Here is an 18,565-nt window from a genome sequence, read left to right on the forward strand (position 1 = left end):
TAGGTGACCAGATCTCTCAGCAGGGCGTGCGCCCGGACACAGACAAGGTCAAGGCCATCGAAGCCATGAAGGTCCCTGAAGACAAGAAGGCGGTGTTGCACTTCCTGGGCATGGTCAATTTTCTGGGCAAGTTCATCCCAAACCTGGCCTCACACACCACGGCCCTACGAAACCTGGTAAAAAAGTCCACTGCCTTTGAGTGGAAGGCAGCACATCAGGCAGTGGTTGGAGCTGAAAGCCAAGCTCACCACTGCACCCATCTTGGCATTTTTCAACCCAGACAGGGAGACGAAGATCTCGACAGATGCGAGCCAGGATGGCATCGGTGCGGTGCTGCTCCAACGCAATGACACTTCATCCTGGGCACCGGTAGCCTACGCATCGAGGGCCATGATGCCCACCGAAACACGATATACGCAAATAGAGAAGGAATGCCTGGGTCTTCTCACTGGCATTCTCAAGTTTCACGACTGTGTCTACGGCCTGCCGACATTCACTGTCGAGACGGATCACAGGCCTCTGGTCCACATTATCCACAAGGACCTGAACGACATGACGCTTTGGTTGCAGCGCATCCTCCTCAAACTCAGACGGTACGACTTTGACTTAGTGTACACGCCTGGCAAGGAGCTCATCATCGCTGATGCATTGTCCCACTCCATCACATTGCCTAGTGAACCGCTGGAAATCATCCGCCAGATTGAATCACAGGTGCAGCTGTGTGCTAGCACCCTCCTGGCGTCTGATGAGAGGTGGTTCGTACCCGCGAGGAGACAGACAAAGACCCCCTCTTGCAGCGTGTCATGCACCACCTCGCCAATGGCTGGCAGAAAGGGCAGTGCCCTCAATTTTACAATGTAAAGGACGACCTGGCGGTGATTGATGGTATCCTCCCCAAGCTGGACCGGATTGTCATTCCACTCAGTCTCCAGAGCTTGGTGCTCCCCCAAATCCATGAGGGACACCTGGGCGTCGAGAAGTGCAGACGCAGAGCCAGGCAGGCTGTCTACTGGCCCGGGATCAGCCAGGACATCTCGAACATGGTCCTCAACTGTGCAACCAGTCAACACTTCCAGCCAACACAGAGCAAGGAGACGCTCCAGCAGCATGAAATCAAGACTCCCCGTGGTCCAAGGTTGGCATCGACCCTTCGTGCAAATGGTCGTGTCTACGTGTGGATTATTGACTATACTACCCTGAAGTCGTGAAGCTCTCAGACCTCACATCTCGGACCGTCATCAAGGCCTGTAAGGAGACGTTCTCCAGGCATGGTATCCCACTCACTGTCATGAGTGTCAATGGCCCGTGCTTCAGCAGCCACGAGTGGTCTATGTTTACCAAGTCGTGTCAGTTCAAACACGTCACTTCCAGCCCACACTATCCGCAGTCCAATGGGAAGGTTGAAAAAGGGGTGCACAGTGTGAAACAGCTCATCTGCAAGGCCACGGATTCTGCTTCTGACATCTACCTCACGCTGCTTGCCAAAGGGCGACCCCACTGTCCAGTGGCATGTCGCTGGCTCAGCTCCTGATGAACAGGGACCTGCGGACGACTCTTCCAACCATACACTTGTCCAACCTGGATCACCTCCCGGTGCTGCAGAAGGTGCAGCAGCTCCGAAACCAGCAAAAGCAGGGCTATGATGCTCATGCCACCGATTTGCCCATGTTATCCCCGGCAGACACTGTCAGGATCAAGATACCGGATGGTGGCTGGTCTGCTCCAGCTGTTGTTGTTCGGCAGGCTGCGCCCCGCTCGTTTGTTGTACGTGTGGCTGATGGTTCTGTTGTGCGACGAAACAGACGGGCACTGCGCAAGGTTGCCTGCCCGCAACCGCTTTCTTCTACGTTTCCGTCTGTTGTTTTGCCACCTCCTGATACCTCGAACTACGAGGCCACCAGTCAGGCTTCCATCCCGCCTGTCAAGTTGCCGTCGTCCCCACCACCACCTCTCCGCCGATCATCAAGAATCAGACGCAAGCCCCAGAGACTGGACTTATGAACATTTGTTTTGTTTGCTATGTTCTGTGTTCTCGCATTAGACAGCTGTCTTCACATGTAAATACATTCACATATGCCACCGCTTGTACATATGTTAGCATATGCCACCTAATGTAAAAACATTCCCACATGCCAACAGAACATACAAAAAAAAGGGGAGATGTCATGATATGCAAACATGCAGATAATGATATACAGATAGGCAGCTAATAAACACAGAGAACAGGACATGACCAATGAGCAGGCAGGACACTCAGGGGTGGTATCTCACTATAAAAGGCATGAGACACTCACACTCCGCCTCTTTCCACTGGTGAACATCTACAGAGTGAGTCAGGGTGTATGTACAGTATCACACCTCCAGCACGTGGCTAAGAGCTAATCTGGTTCAGTCAGACAGAGTAACCACACTTAGGTTAGCAGAGAGTCAAACTCACAGAGAACTGTGCTAACTGTGCTACTGGTTCAATAAATCAGATTGAACTAACTTCAAGGACTGGAGTATCTTTTGGTCAAAGCTGCATCCAGTTATCCCAGAGAACATAACAAATCAGAAATGTAATGATAGAATTGGAGAGGGGGCTGGGGCTGAATGGAAGGTCAGGTACAGGTCGGATCTATGGAAAGATTGACAAAGATGTCATGGACATAAGAGAAAGGGAGTGTTAATGGTCGTGTTAAGGACTGAAGAAGGTGCTGATAGTGGCAAAAGTAAGTAAGCAGAATGTGTTCATAGAAGAAAACACAGGCACAGTGGTTAGCACTGCTGCCTGGCGGCATTGAGGACCTGGGTTTGACCACAAGCCCGGGTCACGGTCCGTGTGGAGTTTGCATGTTCTCCCCGTGTCTGCGCAGCTCTCACCCCCACAGCCCAAAGATGTGCAGGGTAGGTGGATTGGCCACGCTAAATTGCCCCTTCATTGGAAAAAAAGGAGGACAAAGATTAGTGGGAGCAAAACTGCAAAACAACAGGGGGAGGGGTGGGATTCCAGTGAGGCAAACCAAGGAAACCAATAAAACAGACCCTCACCAACCCCTTATCACCCAAGCCTGAATGCTGACCAGCTTGTGCTGAATGCAGTGTCGGAGGCGGTGTGGTGGGAGTTAACAATGCACAATCATAACCACCTCACGTTGGAGGCAAGGTCATTGATGAAATAGCTGGAGATTGTTGGCCTAGGACACAACCATGAGGAGCTCCTAAGTGATGCCCCAGGACTGAGATTATTGACCATCAGCAACCGTAATCATCTTCCTTTGTGCCCAGATACCATTCCAGCCAGCGGAGGGTTTCCCTCATGACTTACATTGAGTTCAATTTTTCCAGAGCTCTTTGATGCCACACTTCGTCAAATGCTGCCTTGATGTCAAGGGGCAGTCATTCTAATATCACCTCTGATAATCAGCTCCTTTGTCCATGTTTATCTTGATTAATAAGGGGATCAGGGGTTATGGGGAGAAGGCAGGAAAATGGGGATGAGAAACATATTGACCATGATTGAATGGCGGAGCAGACTCGATGGGCCGAATGGCCTAATTCTGCTCCTCTTGTCTTATGGCCTTACGTTTGGACCAAAGCTGTCATGAATTCAAGAGCTTAGTGGCCCTGGCGGAACCCAGACTGTGCAGCGATGAGCAGGTTATTGCTGAGTAAGTGCAATTCGATAGCATTGTCAATGGCACCTTCCACCACTTTGCTAATGATTGCGAATAGACTGATTGTGGGGGGGGGGGGGGGGGGTAATTATCCAGCTTTGATTTGTCCTTCTTTTGATGTACAAAGACATACCTGGGCAATTTTTCACATTGCCGAGTAGATGCCAATGTTGTAGCTGTACTGGAACAACTTGGTTAGGAGTACGATAAATAATAATAACCCACGCAGACACGGGGAGAATGAGCAAACTCCACACGGACAGTGGCCCAGAGCCGGGATCAAACCCGGGACCTCGGCGCCGTGAGGCAGCTGTGCTAACCACTGTGCTGCCCTTAATAATAATATATAATCTTTTTATTAGTGTCACAAGTAGGCTTACATTAACACCGCAATTAAGTTACTGTGAAAAGTTCTGGAGCACATGTCTTCAGGGCTACTATAGTACGGAATGTTGTCAGGGTACATAGCCTTTCCTACCCTCCAGGGCCTCCAACAAGTTCTTAATACCTTGTGGAGTGAAGTGAATTTGTTGATGGCTGGTACATGTGATCCTGGGAACCGCGGGATAAGTGCTGGATGGATAATTCACTCTGAACGTCTGGCAGACAATTGTTGTAAATGCCTCAGCTTTACTGATATGAGTATATACGAGGGAACTATTTTTTCAGATTGGGAAATCCGGACAAATGAGCCAAAGCACTGGGAGGAAATACTCAAGAACCGCTCTTAAATATTATTTTTATTCTATTTGTTCATGACATGTGATCAATGCCAATCCCGATGATGGTTTTAATTCAGCAATGGTAATACCAAATTGGAATATCAAAGGCAGATGGATAGATTTTTACTTGTGGGGCACAGATGTTACTTGTGTCATGAATGCAGGAAATTTTTGATATAAATTGTATTATTTAAATCTGTTGCAATAATGTTATTAAACACCCGGTTAAGGTATATATATCTGTTGCTCCTGCAACATTAAAAAAAAAAATCCTGGTTTAACATACAGGCAGACTGCAAACGGTGCAATTAAGATGTCATAAAAGTGAGATCATTATTCATTCCAACCATGTATGTGTTTACCTAGATAAGGCGTAATGGAATTTTGTTATGATTGATGGAGATTCCCTGCCTAGTAGATAACTTGAGACATCGTGTTTACTTAAGTTTAGACTTAAGTAAAGCAGGTCATGGGATCTGAGTGGGATAAATTGGAGGAGCCAGATTTGTAGCAGGCAGTTTCGTTTTAATCTCCCAAAGACAGCAAGACGTGCAGCTGGTGTCTGAAAGAATTTCTCTCTCTCCAAGCAGTATTTCCAAGAAATCTCAGTCCGGGGGGCAGCAAGTATCTCTGTGTTTCCTCTTTTTTTTAATATAAATTTAGAGTACCCAATTATTATTTTTCCAAATAAGGGGCAATTTAGTGTGGCCAATCCACCTAACCTGCATGTCTTTGGGTTGTGGGGGTGAAACCCAGCAGACAGGGGGAGAATTTGCAAACTCCACACAGACAGTGACCTGGGGCCGGGATCAAACCCGGGTCCTCGGCGCCGTGCTGCCGATAAATGGTTTATTAATCGTTTATAATTGGTTTATTCATGGTTTATAAATGGGTTATTAATGGTTTTTATTTGCTTTATTAATGGTTTATAAATGGGTTATAATTGGTTTTTAATGGTTTATAAATGGTTTATTAATGGTTTATTGTGGCAGCACGGTGGCGCAGTGGGTTAGCACTGCGGCCTCACGGCACCGAGGTCCCAGGTTCGATCCCGGCTCTGGGTCACTGTCCGTGTGGAGTTTGCACATTCTCCCCGTGTTTGCGTGGGTTTCGCCCCCACAACCCAAAGATGTGCAAGGTAGGTGGATTGGCCACGCTAAATTGCCCCTTAATTGGAAAAAATTAATTGGATACTCTAAATTTATTATTTGTTTAATTAAAAAAATAATGGTTTATTTATGGTCATATTCGGATTATTAATGGGTTAAAATTGATTTATAAATGGTTATTTGGTTTATTAATGATTTATAATTAGTTCATTCTTAATGATTTATAATTGGTTTATTAATGGTTTATAAATAGTTTGATTGATTTATTAATGGTTTGTTGGTTTATAATTGGTTTATTAATGGTTTACATTATTAATGGTTTATAATTCGTTTATTAATGGTTTATATTTGGTTTATTAATGTGTTATAATTGGTTTATTAATGGTTTATTACTGATTTATAATTGGTTCTACAATGGTTTATTAATAGTTTATAATTGGGTTAGTAATGGTTTATAATTGGTTCATTCATGGTTTATTAATGGTTTACATTTGGTTATAATTGGTTTATTAATGGTTAGTTGAGTTTAGGAAATCTAGAGTTTCTCTTAAACCAACACAGGCGTGGCGGGAAATTGGGACTCTTCACATTGGATGCCCGCTGGGCACACGTGACGCGGGACAGCCAATCGGCCGAGAGCCCCGGACCAGGGGGCGTGATCTGCGAGACCCGGAAGTGAACCGTCTCAGCCGGAACGGAAATCAGCGTCAACCGGAGAGAGTCGCAGCTGCAGGAAGAGAAAGAGGTAAATAGAGAGAGAGAAAAATAGAGAGAGAGAGAAATAGAGAGAAATAGAGAGAGAGAAAAAATAAAGAGAGAGAGAAATAGAGAGAGAGAAAGAGACAGACAGAGAGAGAGAGAGATAGAGAGAAATAGAGAGAGATAGAGAGAAATAGAGAGAGAGAGAGAAAAATAAAGAGATGGAGAGAGAGAGAGAGAGACAGAGAAATAGAGGGAGAGAGAGAGAGAAAAATAGAGAGAGAAAAAATAAAGAGCGAGAGAAATAGAGAGAGAGAGAAATAGAGAGAAATAGAGAGAGAGAGAGAAATAGAGAGAGAGAGAAATAGAGAGAAATAGAGAGAGAGAGAGAAAAATAGAGAGAGAGAGAAAAAATAAAGAGAGAGAGAAATAGAGAGAGAGAAAGAGAGAGATAGAGAGAGAGAGAGAGAGATAGAGAGAAATAGAGAGAGATAGAGAGAAATAGAGAGAGAGAGATAGAAATAGAGAGAGAGAGAGAAAAATAAAGAGATGGAGAGAGAGAGAGACAGAGAAATAGAGGGAGAGAGAGAGAGAAAAATAGAGAGAGAGAAAAAATAAAGAGAGAGAGAAATAGAGAGAGAGAAAGAGACAGACAGAGAGAGAGAGAGATAGAGAGAAATAGAGAGAGATACAGAGAAATAGAGAGAGAGAGATAGAAATAGAGAGAGAGAAAAAAATAAAGAGATGGAGAAATAGAGGGAGAGAGAGAAAGAGGGAGAGAGAGAGAGAGAGACAGAGAGAGAGAGAGACAGAGAGAGAGAGAGACAGAGAGAGAGAGAGACAGAGAGAGAGAGACAGAGAGAGAGAGAGAGAGAGAGAGAGACAGAGAGAGAGAGACAGAGAGAGAGAGACAGAGAGAGAGAGACAGAGAGAGAGACAGAGAGAGAGAGACAGAGAGAGAGAGACAGAGAGAGAGAGAGAGACAGAAAGAGAGAGAGAGAGAAAGAGAGGGAGAGAGAGAAAGAGAGGGAGAGAGAGAAAGAGAGGGAGAGAGAGAAAGAGAGGGAGGGAGAAATAGAGAGAGCGAGAGAAATAGAGAGAGCGACAGAAATAGAGAGAAAAATGAAAAATCGCTTATTGTCACGAGTAGGCTTCAATGAAGTTACTGTGAAAAGTCCCTAGTCGCCACATTCCGGCGCCTGTTCGGGGAGGCTGGTACGGGAGAGAGAAATAGAGAGAGAGAGAGAAATAGAGAGAGAGAGAGAAATAGAGAGAGAGAGAGAAATAGAAATAGAGAGAGAGAGAGAAAAATAGAGAGAGAGAGAGAGAAATAGAGAGAGAGAGAGAAATAGAGAGAGAGAGAGAAATAGAGAGAGAGAGAAATAGAGAGAGAGAGAAATAGAGAGAGAGAGAAATAGAGAGAGAGAGAAATAGAGAGAGAGAGAGAAATAGAGAGAGAGAGAGAAATAGAGAGAGAGAGAAGGATAAATAGAGAGCGAGAGAAATGGGGGGGGGGGAAACAACATGGTGGCGTAGTGGTTAGCCATATTGCCTCAGCGCCGAAGCCCAGGTTCGATCCTGGCTCTGGGTCACTGTCCGTGTGGAGTTTGCACCTTCTCCCTGTGTTTGCGTGGGTTTCGCCCCCACAGCCCAAAGTTGTGCAGGGTAGGTGGATTGGCCATGCTAAATTGCCCTTAATTGGCAAAAATGAATTAGGAACTCTAAATTTAGAGCGAGAGAGAGGCGGTAATAAATAGAGAGAGGGCTGGTAATAAATAGAGAGAGGCGGTAATAAATAGAGAGAGGCGGTAATAAATAGGGAGAGGCGGTAATAAATAGGGAGAGGCGGTAATAAATAGGGAGAGGCGGTAATAAATAGGGAGAGGCGGTAATAAATAGGGAGAGGCGGGTAATAAATAGGGAGGGGAGAGGCGGTAATAAATAGGGAGAGGCGGTAATAAATAGGGAGAGGCGGTAATAAATAGGGAGAGGCGGTAATAAATAGGGAGAGGCGGTAATAAATAGGGAGAGGCGGTAATAAATAGGGAGAGGCGGTAATAAATAGGGAGAGGCGGTAATAAATAGGGAGAGGCGGTAATAAACGGTAATAAATAGGGAGAGGCAGAGAGGCGGTAATAAATAGGGCGAGGCAGAGAGGCGGTAATAAATAGGGCGAGGCAGAGAGGCGGTAATAAATAGGGCGAGGCAGAGAGGCGGTAATAAATAGGGCGAGGCGGTAATAAATAGGGAGAGGCAGAGAGGCGGTAATAAATAGGGCGAGGCGGTAATAAATAGGGCGAGGCGGTAATAAATAGGGCGAGGCGGTAATAAATAGGGCGAGGCGGTAATAAATAGGGCGAGGCGGTAATAAATAGGGCGAGGCGGTAATAAATAGGGCGAGGCGGTAATAAATAGGGCGAGGCGGTAATAAATAGGGCGAGGCGGTAATAAATAGGGCGAGGCGGTAATAAATAGGGCGAGGCGGTAATAAATAGGGAGAGGCGGTAATAAATAGGGAGAGGCATAGAGGCGGTAATAAATAGAGAGAGGCGGTAATAAATAGGGAGAGGCGGTAATAAATAGGGCGAGGCGGTAATAAATAGGGCGAGGCGGTAATAAATAGGGCGAGGCGGTAATAAATAGGGAGAGGCGGTAATAAATAGGGAGAGGCGGTAATAAATAGGGAGAGGCGGTAATAAATAGGGAGAGGCATAGAGGCGGTAATAAATAGGGAGAGGCGGTAATAAATAGGGAGAGGCGGTAATAAATAGGGAGAGGCGGTAATAAATAGGGAGAGGCGGTAATAAATAGGGAGAGGCGGTAATAAATAGGGAGAGGCGGTAATAAATAGGGAGAGGCGGTAATAAATAGGGAGAGGCGGTAATAAATAGGGAGAGGCGGTAATAAATAGGGAGAGGCGGTAATAAATAGGGAGAGGCGGTAATAAATAGGGAGAGGCGGTAATAAATAGGGAGAGGCGGTAATAAATAGGGAGAGGCGGTAATAAATAGGGAGAGGCAGAGAGGCGGTAATAAATAGGGCGAGGCGGTAATAAATAGGGCGAGGCGGTAATAAATAGGGCGAGGCGGTAATAAATAGGGCGAGGCGGTAATAAATAGGGCGAGGCGGTAATAAATAGGGAGAGGCAGAGAGGCGGTAATAAATAGAGAGAGGGGGAGAGAAATGGAGAGAGACAAAGGGTTGGATTCTCCAAAAATGGGGTGATGCGCCCCATTTACGCGGGTGTTTCACTCTTGACTTTTCTGAAGAACGTCCTGAGCGATTCTCCTCCCTGCATGGGGCTTGCAGGGCTCCGGAGTGCTTCCCGCAGCTCTTGCTGCGGATACAGGGCTCTGCACCTCCGGTCGGGGGTCATGTGCAAGGCGGCAGCCTGCAGCACCTGGCGGTGCGTGATGACAGACTCGGACCGCGGAACCGGCATCCAAAATGGAGGCCTCGTAAAATGGCCATTCTCCGCCTTCATGCCGAACGCGATTTCGCCACGGGGCTGCGGGGAGTCCAGCCCATGGAGAGGGAGAGAGCCATGGAGTGGGACAGCGAGAGGGAAAGAGAAATAGTGGGACAGGGAGAGGGAGATAGAAATAGAGAGGAAGAGAGGGGGGTGATGGAGGGTGAGGGATTTGAACAGGATTAGAATTACAATTAGAAACCCTGGAATGATTCAGCAGAGTTGCAGTCTGGTTCAGCTGGGCTGGAGAGGCCTGCTGTGTTCTCCCAGGATAAGGGGAGATTGGATAGAGGTGTTCAAGACTGTGCTATGGTGGGAAGCTGGGGAGGGGGGGGGGCGGTCTTGTGGAGCTGTGGGTACTGTCCCTACCTCTGAGTCAGAAACACTGGGCCGTGATGGGCCACACTGTATTTGTAGCCCGTCTAACAGTCAACCAGTGAATCTTTCTGACATGTCTCTGGCAGGAGGCCAGAGCGGGAGAGTTTCCTGATCAGCCGGAAGCAAGTGGTAGCTGCAGCACAACAGCCTCCCCTCATTAATAACGTCCACCCCTCATTAATAACGTCCACACACAAACTCTTGTCATGGTCTACATGGCACACATCCTCCTTACTTCAAGAGACTGCTAGAGAAAGAGAGAGGATAAGGGACACGAGGTGAAACTGTTCTCATTTGGTGCAAAGACTTGGCGGGGGGGGGGGGGGGGGGAGGAGATGATGGGCCGAATGGCCTGTGCAGTAATGATTCTCTTGTGACTTTTGACGGTCCAGAAACAGCCGAATGCAGCGACTGGAGTTGTTTATTTATTTTGTGTCTGTGTTTCCAAGGGTTCGCCATGGACACGCGCTTCACCAGGGGCAAGTCTCCCATCCTGGAGCGCTCGATAACCCGCCCAAAGACCGAGGTCAGCCTCAGCGCCTTTGCCTTGCTCTTCTCTGAGATTGTGCAGTACTGCCAGAACCGGGTGTACTCTGTATCCGAGCTCCAGAACAAGCTGTCGGAGCTGGGCCAGCAGGTGGGCGTGCGCATCCTCGACGTGCTGGTGATGCGGGAGAAGAACGGCAAGCGGGAGACCAAGGTCATCAACGTGCTGCTCTTCATCAAGGTCAACGTGTGGAAGGCATTGTTCGGCAAGGAGGCGGACAAGCTGGAGCAGGCCAACGACGATGACAAGACCTACTACATAATCGAGAAGGAGCCGCTCATCAACGCTTACATCTCGGTGCCCAAGGAGAACAGTACGCTGAACTGCGCCTCTTTCACTGCGGGGGTTGTCGAGGCCATTCTCTCGTACAGTGGCTTCCCCGCAAAAGTGACTGCTCACTGGCACAAAGGCACCACGCTGATGATCAAGTTCGACGAGTCTGTCATTGCGCGCGACAAAGCTTTGGATGGCCGCTAGCCTGCGCCGTGACTGCCTGTGTCACCTTCGCAGGTGGAAAGTACGCCTCCTCCCTTTCCCCTTTCCTCACTGATTCCATATCCCTCTCCTCAAAAGACCTCCAACCAGTGAGTGCAGGGTTGAACTGACCTTGTTCCTGCCCCCCCCACCCCATTTGACCATTAACCATTCCAACTGCGCAAGATTTATTTGGGATTGACCTTGCCCCGCTTCCTACCTCTGTCGTGCAGCAATGTCCCTGAGTTCTGGCACGTGCTCCGGGTCGTACCCCCAAATAACCGCAGGTCCTCCCGATATCTGCTCCTGGTTCGCCCTATCTGAAGTTTTATCGTAACACTGTAAAAGCTTGATGAACCTGTCCTGGGAGTGTTTTCATGGGTTAGTGTAGAGGGAGCTTTACTCTGTATCTAACCCCGTGCTGTACCTGTCCTGGGAGTGTTTGATGGGGACAGTGTAGAGGGAGCTTTACTCTGTATCTAACCCCGTGCTGTACCTGTCCTGGGAGTGTTTGCTGGGGACAGTGTAGAGGGAGCTTTACTCTGTATCTAACCCTGTGCTGTACCTGTCCTGGGAGTGTTTGATGGGGACAGTGTAGAGGGAGCTTTACTCTGTATCTAACCCCGTGCTGTACCTGTCCTGGGAGTGTTTGATGGGGACAGTGTAGAGGGAGCTTTACTCTGTATCTAACCCCGTGCTGTACCTGTCCTGGGAGTGTTTGATGGGGACAGTGTAGAGGGAGCTTTACTCTGTATCTAACCCCGTGCTGTACCTGTCCTGGGAGTGTTTGAACGGGACAGTGTAGAGGGAGCTTTACTCTGTATCTAACCCCGTGCTGTACCTGTCCTGGGGATGTTGGATGGGGACAGTGTAGAGGGAGCTTCACTCTGTATCTAACCCCGTGCTGTACCTGTCCTGGGAGTGTTTGATGGGGACAGTGTAGAGGGAGCTTTACTCTGTATCTAACCACGTGCTGTACCTGTCCTGGGAGTGTTTGATGGGGACAGTGTAGAGGGAGCTTTACTCTGTATCTAACCCCGTGCTGTACCTGTCCTGGGGATGTTGGATGGGGACAGTGCAGAGGGAGCTTTACTCTGTATCTAACCCCATGCTGTACCTGCCCTGGGAGTGTTTCCTGACCACTGAATTTACAGAAAATAATTGTTTAGAGGCTGCTGTGTGCCCTCGATGGGTGTTGGTTATTTTTTTCAGGTCTCTGTTAGGTTGACTCAGTTTGATCTCCGTGTGAAGCCACATCCGTTTACTTGAATCTACCTTCAGCAAAAATGGACTCGGGATTCGGAGTAATTGTGTATAATATTCCAATAAAATTGTGCACAAATTAATTAATGTGAAGAGAATGAAATGCTTCATAATTTGTGATTGATGGTGGATGTAGCTAGTCTGTAACTCCCAATAAATCCTGTTCCAGCAGTTTGTGTGTGTGTCTGTGTGTGTGTCTGTGTGTGTGGAGACTGGACAGAAATACCTTGACCGAGTGGATAGATCATCGAGATACAGTCAATATGGCCCAGGAGGCCATTCAGCCCATTGAGACTGCACCGGCCTTTGGAAAGAACCCGCCCCCCATACCTGCACCCTATCCCACCTCTTTTTTGGACACAAAGGGCAATTTATCATGGCCAATCCACCTCACCTGAACATCTTTGGACCGTGGGAGGAAACCGGAGCACCCGGAGGAAACCCACGCAGACACGGGGAGGATGTGCAGACTCCGCACAGACTGTGACCCAAGCCGGGAATCGAACCTGGGACTCTGGAGCTGTGAAGCAACAGTGGTAACCACTGTGCTACCGTGCCGCCCCTGTGTGTGTGGATAGATCATCGAGTTATTGTCAATAAGGCTCCGCAGGCCATTCAGCCTATCATCAGTGAGACCATTTGTGGTGTTTCTATTCACGCCTCCAATTTCTGCCTGAGTTTCGTTCCCTCCAGATCTGTGCCTGTCTACCCCCGCTAGCTGTGTGTTTGTGTGTCTATCGTTCTACTTCAGTGCTTTTGTCACGGGGTTAAGGTTGTCCTCTGGTCCTTTCTCCACTGTACTGCGTGGCTGGCGAGTGGTGATACATGATTCAACTCTGGGTGAATTATGATTGCTCAGCTTTCTTTGCACACTAATGCATTGTCCAGTCGGATTCATTGCTTTTTTTCTTGCCGTTGTAGCCTGGGAGTCCGCTCCCTGTGCTGCCCTGACGCAGATCAGTACAGACTGGATACTCCCATTGGCTGCGAGCCTGTCAAACCTGTCGTCACCGCGGCCACCATGTGACAGTCTAATCTCTCTCTGAATACAAGTGTCTGATTCCGACAACAAAACAGTACTGATGAAGCAAAACCGTATTACTGCACAGTACTGCATTGGCTCATCACGTCATTGAAATGAATTCACGATTAGGATCACTGGTAATGTTGAGCACTGCTCCAAGCCAGCAGAAACAGGGGCAATCCACACCCACAGTCCCAAATATTGAACACGAGGGATATTGTACCCCTGGCTTGCTCGAGCTGAACCCAAGAAGGAGATAGATAGACTTGGAGAGATTTATTTCTGATATGATTTTTAAAAATGGTTTAATAATATTTTTGTTTTATAAATTTAGAGTACCCAATTCATTTTTTCCAATTAAGGGGCAATTTAGCGCGGCCAATCCACCTACCCCGCACATCTTTGGTTTGTGGGGGCGAAACCCACGCAGACACGGGGAGAATGTGCAAACTCCACACGGACAGTGACTCGGAGCCAGGATCGAACCCGGGACCTCGGCGCCGTGAGGCAGCAGTGCTAACCACTGTGCTGCCCTTAATAATAATATATAATTTTTTATTATTGTCACAAGTAGGCTTACATTAACACTGCAATGAAGTTACTGTGAAAAACCCCTCGTCGCCACATTCCGGCGCCTGTTCGGGTACACGGAGGGAGAATTCAGAATGTCCAAATGACCTAACACCACAACTTTCGGGACTTGTGGGAGGGAACCGGAGCACCCGGAGGAAACCCACGCAGACACGGGGAGAATGTGCAGACTCCACACAGACAGTGACCCAAGCCAGGAATCGAACCTGGGACCCTGGCGTTGCGAAGCAACAGTGCTAACCACGGCGCCGCCACGGATTAAAGAGATTATGGTGTACCGCCGGGGAGGTGGATTTGAGACCAGGAGTGATCAGCCATGATCTGATTGAATGACGGAGCAGGTTCGAAGGGCTGAATTGCCGACTTCTGCTCCTAATTCCTATGAACCCACCTTTGATTAGCTTCCAACATCGTGGCGATGAACCGAGAGCTGAACATGTGTTTACGAAGTACCTTTCTATGACATAGTGTCAATATCGCACGGCTGAAGACCATTTGTCCCCTGGAGCCAATGCAGAGTAATCCAGTAAATCTCATTTACCCGTTGTCCTGCCAGTCTATTGTCCGCAAGTGCTGCCCGTCTAATTCTTCAATCATTGATCATCTCCTGGGCAGCAAGTTCCAGATCACTGCAACTCGCCGTACGTAGCAAAAACAAATTCTTCCTCGTTTCTTTTTTTTTTAATGTTTGCAAAATATCTGGAAGAGCATTTGTCAAAGTGGCCACCGCCCAAAGTGCAATAATATTCAGGTTCTTTACCTCCGTCATGTTGCATTCCGAGATGCTTCAATACAGTCAAAGAAACATTACACACATCTCAAAAACAAGTCATTTGAAAAGGTATTGAAGTTGTCGACGTGGATCAAGTTGCACTCAGCTGCTTTAATATAATTGTGATACATGTAATATTCACTGTGACACCCGGGGCTCGTGCGCGCTCCATTCCAGCCCCACTTGACCTGGAGACGCAACAAAGGTGAAATAAGGGTTGAAATTCCCCGGCCACCCGCTGGCGGCAGGCGGGATTCTCGGATTCTTTCAGCTTGAGTTTTTTGAAATAAATTTTAACGTACCCAATTCTTTTTTTTTTTTCTCCCAATTAAGGGGCTTTTCACAGTAACTTCATTTGAAGTCTACTTGTGACAATAAGTGATTTTCATTTCAATTTAGCGCGGCCAGTCCACCTACCCTGCACATCTTTTTGGGTTGTGGGGGCGAGACCCACGCAGACACGGGGAGAATGTGCAAACTCCACACGGACAGTGACCCGGGGCTGGGATCGAACCCGGGCCCTCGGCGCCGTGAGACAGCTGTGCTAACCACCGTGCCACCTTATCCCAAGCTTTAGTGTATCCCTCAGCACATAGTCCTGGGCTTTGGAATGTGCCAGCCTGCAACACGCGGTCGGGGTACAATGCTTTGCACTGGAAGACCAAAGAGGGTCTTTCACTGATTTGTTGATCCTCCAGCAACCATTAATAATAATAATTTGTCCGTGTGGAGTTTGCACATTCTCCCCGTGTCCATGTGGGTTTCGCCCCCACAACCCAATGATGTGCAGCGTAGGTGGATTGGCCACGCTAACGTGCCCCTTAATTGGAAAAAATGAATTGGATACTCTAAATTAAAAAAAAAAAAATCTTTATTATTGGGTGGCACGGTAGCACAGTGGTTAGCTCTGTTGCTTCACAGCTCCAGGGTCCCAGGTTCGATTCCCTGCTTGGGTCACTGTCTGTGTGGAGTCTGCACGTTCTCCCTGTGCCTTTCCTCCGGGTGCTCCGGTTTCCTCTTACGAGTCCCGAAAGACGTGCTTGTTAGGTGAATTGAACATTCTGAATTCTCCCTCCGTGTACCCGAACAGGCGCCGGAATGTGGCGACTAGGGGATTTTCACAGTAACTTCATTGCAGTGTTGATGTAAGCCCACTTGTGAGAATAAAGATTATTATTGTCACGATTAGGCTTACATTAACACTGCAATGAAGTGGGCAGCAGTGGGTTGGCCCTGCTGCCTCACGGCGCCGAAGTCCCAGGTTCGATCCCGGCTCTGGGTCACTGTCCGTGTGGAGTTTGCACATTCTCCCCGTGTTTGCGTGGGTTTAGCCCCCACAACCCAAAGATGTCCAGGGTAGGTGGATTGAACACGCCAAATTGCCCCTTAATTGGAAAAAAATGAATTGGGTACTCTAAATTTAAAAAACCAAACACTGCAATGAAGATACTGTGGAAATCCCTGAGACTTTGTGCTGGCGAGCTGCTCCCCGCCAGTAGGAGCGGCTGCTCGTATACCGGGCAGCCATTTTGATCAGCAGCCCCAATCTTCCATTTCAGGCACACTCACACCCCCCACCCCTCCAATTGGGAAGGCCCACCCAGGCCCGATCCTTGGCGGTGCCAACCTGCTGATTGGCCCAGCGTGGACCCCGGCAACAGGCTCTCTGAATCATTCCCAATAACTCCATTTAGGAAGCCGAAGGCACCATAATCAAAGTCGCCATCGTCCCAGGTGACCACAGGCTGCCTTTGAGGGGGGGGGGGGGGAGAGCTGACTGAACCTGAGGGTCACCACCCCTCAGGCGAGGGACAAGGTTGAGAAGGCGGGGCCTTCATGAATAGCCTCAGCTGGTGCGGGAATTGAACCCGCGCTGCTGGCCTCGCTCGGCATCACAAACCAGCCGTCCAGCCAACTGAGCTAAACCCGGGTTCCTGGCGCTGTGAGGCAGCAGTGCTAACCACCGCGCCCCCTACGTAGCAGGCCTGTGAGCAGCTGAAAGGGCTGAGGCAGTTGAATCGGAGGGTTACGTCCTTGTACCAGACTGGTTAGAACCTTCATCGTCTTATTTTTCAGATGCTGACCGACTTAATGTGATTATGCGTTTAAACCTCCGGTAGATCTCCCTCTGTGAGCAACTCCAATCCTTTTCCTCTTTCAACTCCAATTTCAGGAACGATTATGGCCAGGTGTGGGGGTTTAAAATAGTGCTCGTGCATCAGAGGCAGGAGTGCTGGCAATCGGGTTAGATTAACCTCCGTACCTGCCTTTCGCATTTTTGGACTGTGGGAGGAAACCGGAGCACCCGGAGGAAACCCACGCAGATACGGATAGAAAGTACAAACTCTACACAGACAGTCACCCAAGGCCGGAATTGAACCCGGGTCCCTGAGGCTGCTGTGCTAACCACTGTGCAACCATGCTGCCCATTCTCAAGCATTTTGTTTTGCATGATAACAAAGAACAAAGAAATGTACAGCACAGGAACAGGCCCTTTGGCCCTCCAAGCTCGTGCCGCCCATGCTGCCCGTCTAAACTAAAATCTACACTTCCTGGGTCTGAATTCCCTCTATTCCCATCCTATTCATGTATTTGTCAAGATGTCCCTTAAATGTCACTATCGTCCCTGCTTCCACCACCTCCTCCGGCAGCGAGTTCCAGGCACCCACTACCCTCAGTGTAAAAAAGACTTGCATCGTACATCTACTCTAAACCTTGCCCCTCGCACCTTAAACCTATGCCCCCTAGCAATTGACCCCTCTACCTTGGGGAAAAGCCTCTGACTATCCACTCTGTCTATGCCCCTCATAATTTTGTAGACCTCTATCAGGTCGCCCCTCAACCTCCGTCGTTCCAGTGAGAACAAACCACTCCATAATAAATGGTTTGAGCCCAAGGCTCTCCAATTTAGTCCCAAATTGTGCTGTAATTCTCAAATCTGCTGGATTTCTTGCTGCGCCCATCTCACAAAGGAGGGGGCACAGTGGCTAGCACGGCTGCCTCACGGCACCAGGGACCCGGGTTCAATTCCAGCCTTGGTGACTGTGCGGAGTCTGCACGTTCTCCCCGTGTCTGCGTGCATTTCCTCTGGGTGCTCCAGTTTTCTCCCACAGCCCAAAGATATGCAGGTTAGGTGGATTGGCCACGCTAAATTGCCCCCTAGAGTCCACAGATATGTCAGTTAGGTTACGGGGTGGGCAGGGGAGTGGGCCTGGGTAGGATGCTCTTTCGAAGGGCTGGTGCAGACACGATGGGCTGAATGGCCTCGTGCACTGTAGGGATTCTATAAAAGCTGAACACAAAGAACAACAAAGAACAAAGAAATGTACAGCACAGGAACAGGCCCTTCGGCCCTCCAAGCACGTGCCGACCATACTGCCCGATTAAACTACAATCTTCTACACTTCCTGGGTCCGTATCCTTCTATTCCCATCCTATTCATATATTTGTCAAGATGCCCCTTAAATGTCCCTATCGTCCCTGCTTCCACTACCTCCTCCGGCAGCGAGTTCCAGGCACCCACTACCCTCTGCGTAAAAAACTTGCCTCGTACATCTACTCTAAACCTTGCCCCTCTCACCTTAAACCTATGCCCCCTAGTAATTGACCCCTCTACCCTGGGGAAAAGCCTCTGACTATCCACTCTGTCTATGCCCCTCATAATTTTGTATACCTCTATCAGGTCGCCCCTCAACCTCCTTCGTTCCAGTGAAAACAAACCGAGTTTATTCAATCGCTCCTCATAGCGATTGCCACCTTTTGGCTAAAAAGACAAAGAATCTATTTTGCTCTGCCCAGCTGGTTAACCAGCACCCAGATTCACCTGAGGAAGGAGCAGTGCTCCGAAAGCTAGTGATTCAA

The 18,565-nt window shown here is 48.5% G+C and overlaps 1 protein-coding gene across 1 annotated transcript; it reads left to right on the top strand.

Moving 5' to 3' along the window:
- Positions 1 to 6,132: 6,132 nt before the first annotated feature.
- Positions 6,133 to 12,400, top strand: trappc5 (trafficking protein particle complex subunit 5). Its single transcript, XM_072491214.1, has 2 exons — positions 6,133 to 6,232; positions 10,483 to 12,400. The coding sequence occupies exon 2, from the start codon at positions 10,491 to 10,493 to the stop codon at positions 11,055 to 11,057; it is 567 nt and encodes a 188-aa protein (XP_072347315.1). The 5' UTR covers positions 6,133 to 6,232; positions 10,483 to 10,490; the 3' UTR covers positions 11,058 to 12,400.
- The last annotated feature ends 6,165 nt before the right edge of the window (positions 12,401 to 18,565 follow it).

The sequence above is a fragment of the Scyliorhinus torazame genome, chromosome 27 (assembly GCF_047496885.1).
Source record: "Scyliorhinus torazame isolate Kashiwa2021f chromosome 27, sScyTor2.1, whole genome shotgun sequence".
NCBI classification, from domain to species: domain Eukaryota; kingdom Metazoa; phylum Chordata; class Chondrichthyes; order Carcharhiniformes; family Scyliorhinidae; genus Scyliorhinus; species Scyliorhinus torazame.

What these genes read in the sequence shown, in the direction of transcription:
- trappc5 (XM_072491214.1), top strand. Translation starts at nt 10,491, where the DNA reads ATGGACACGCGCTTCACCAGGGGCAAGTCTCCCATCCTGGAGCGCTCG.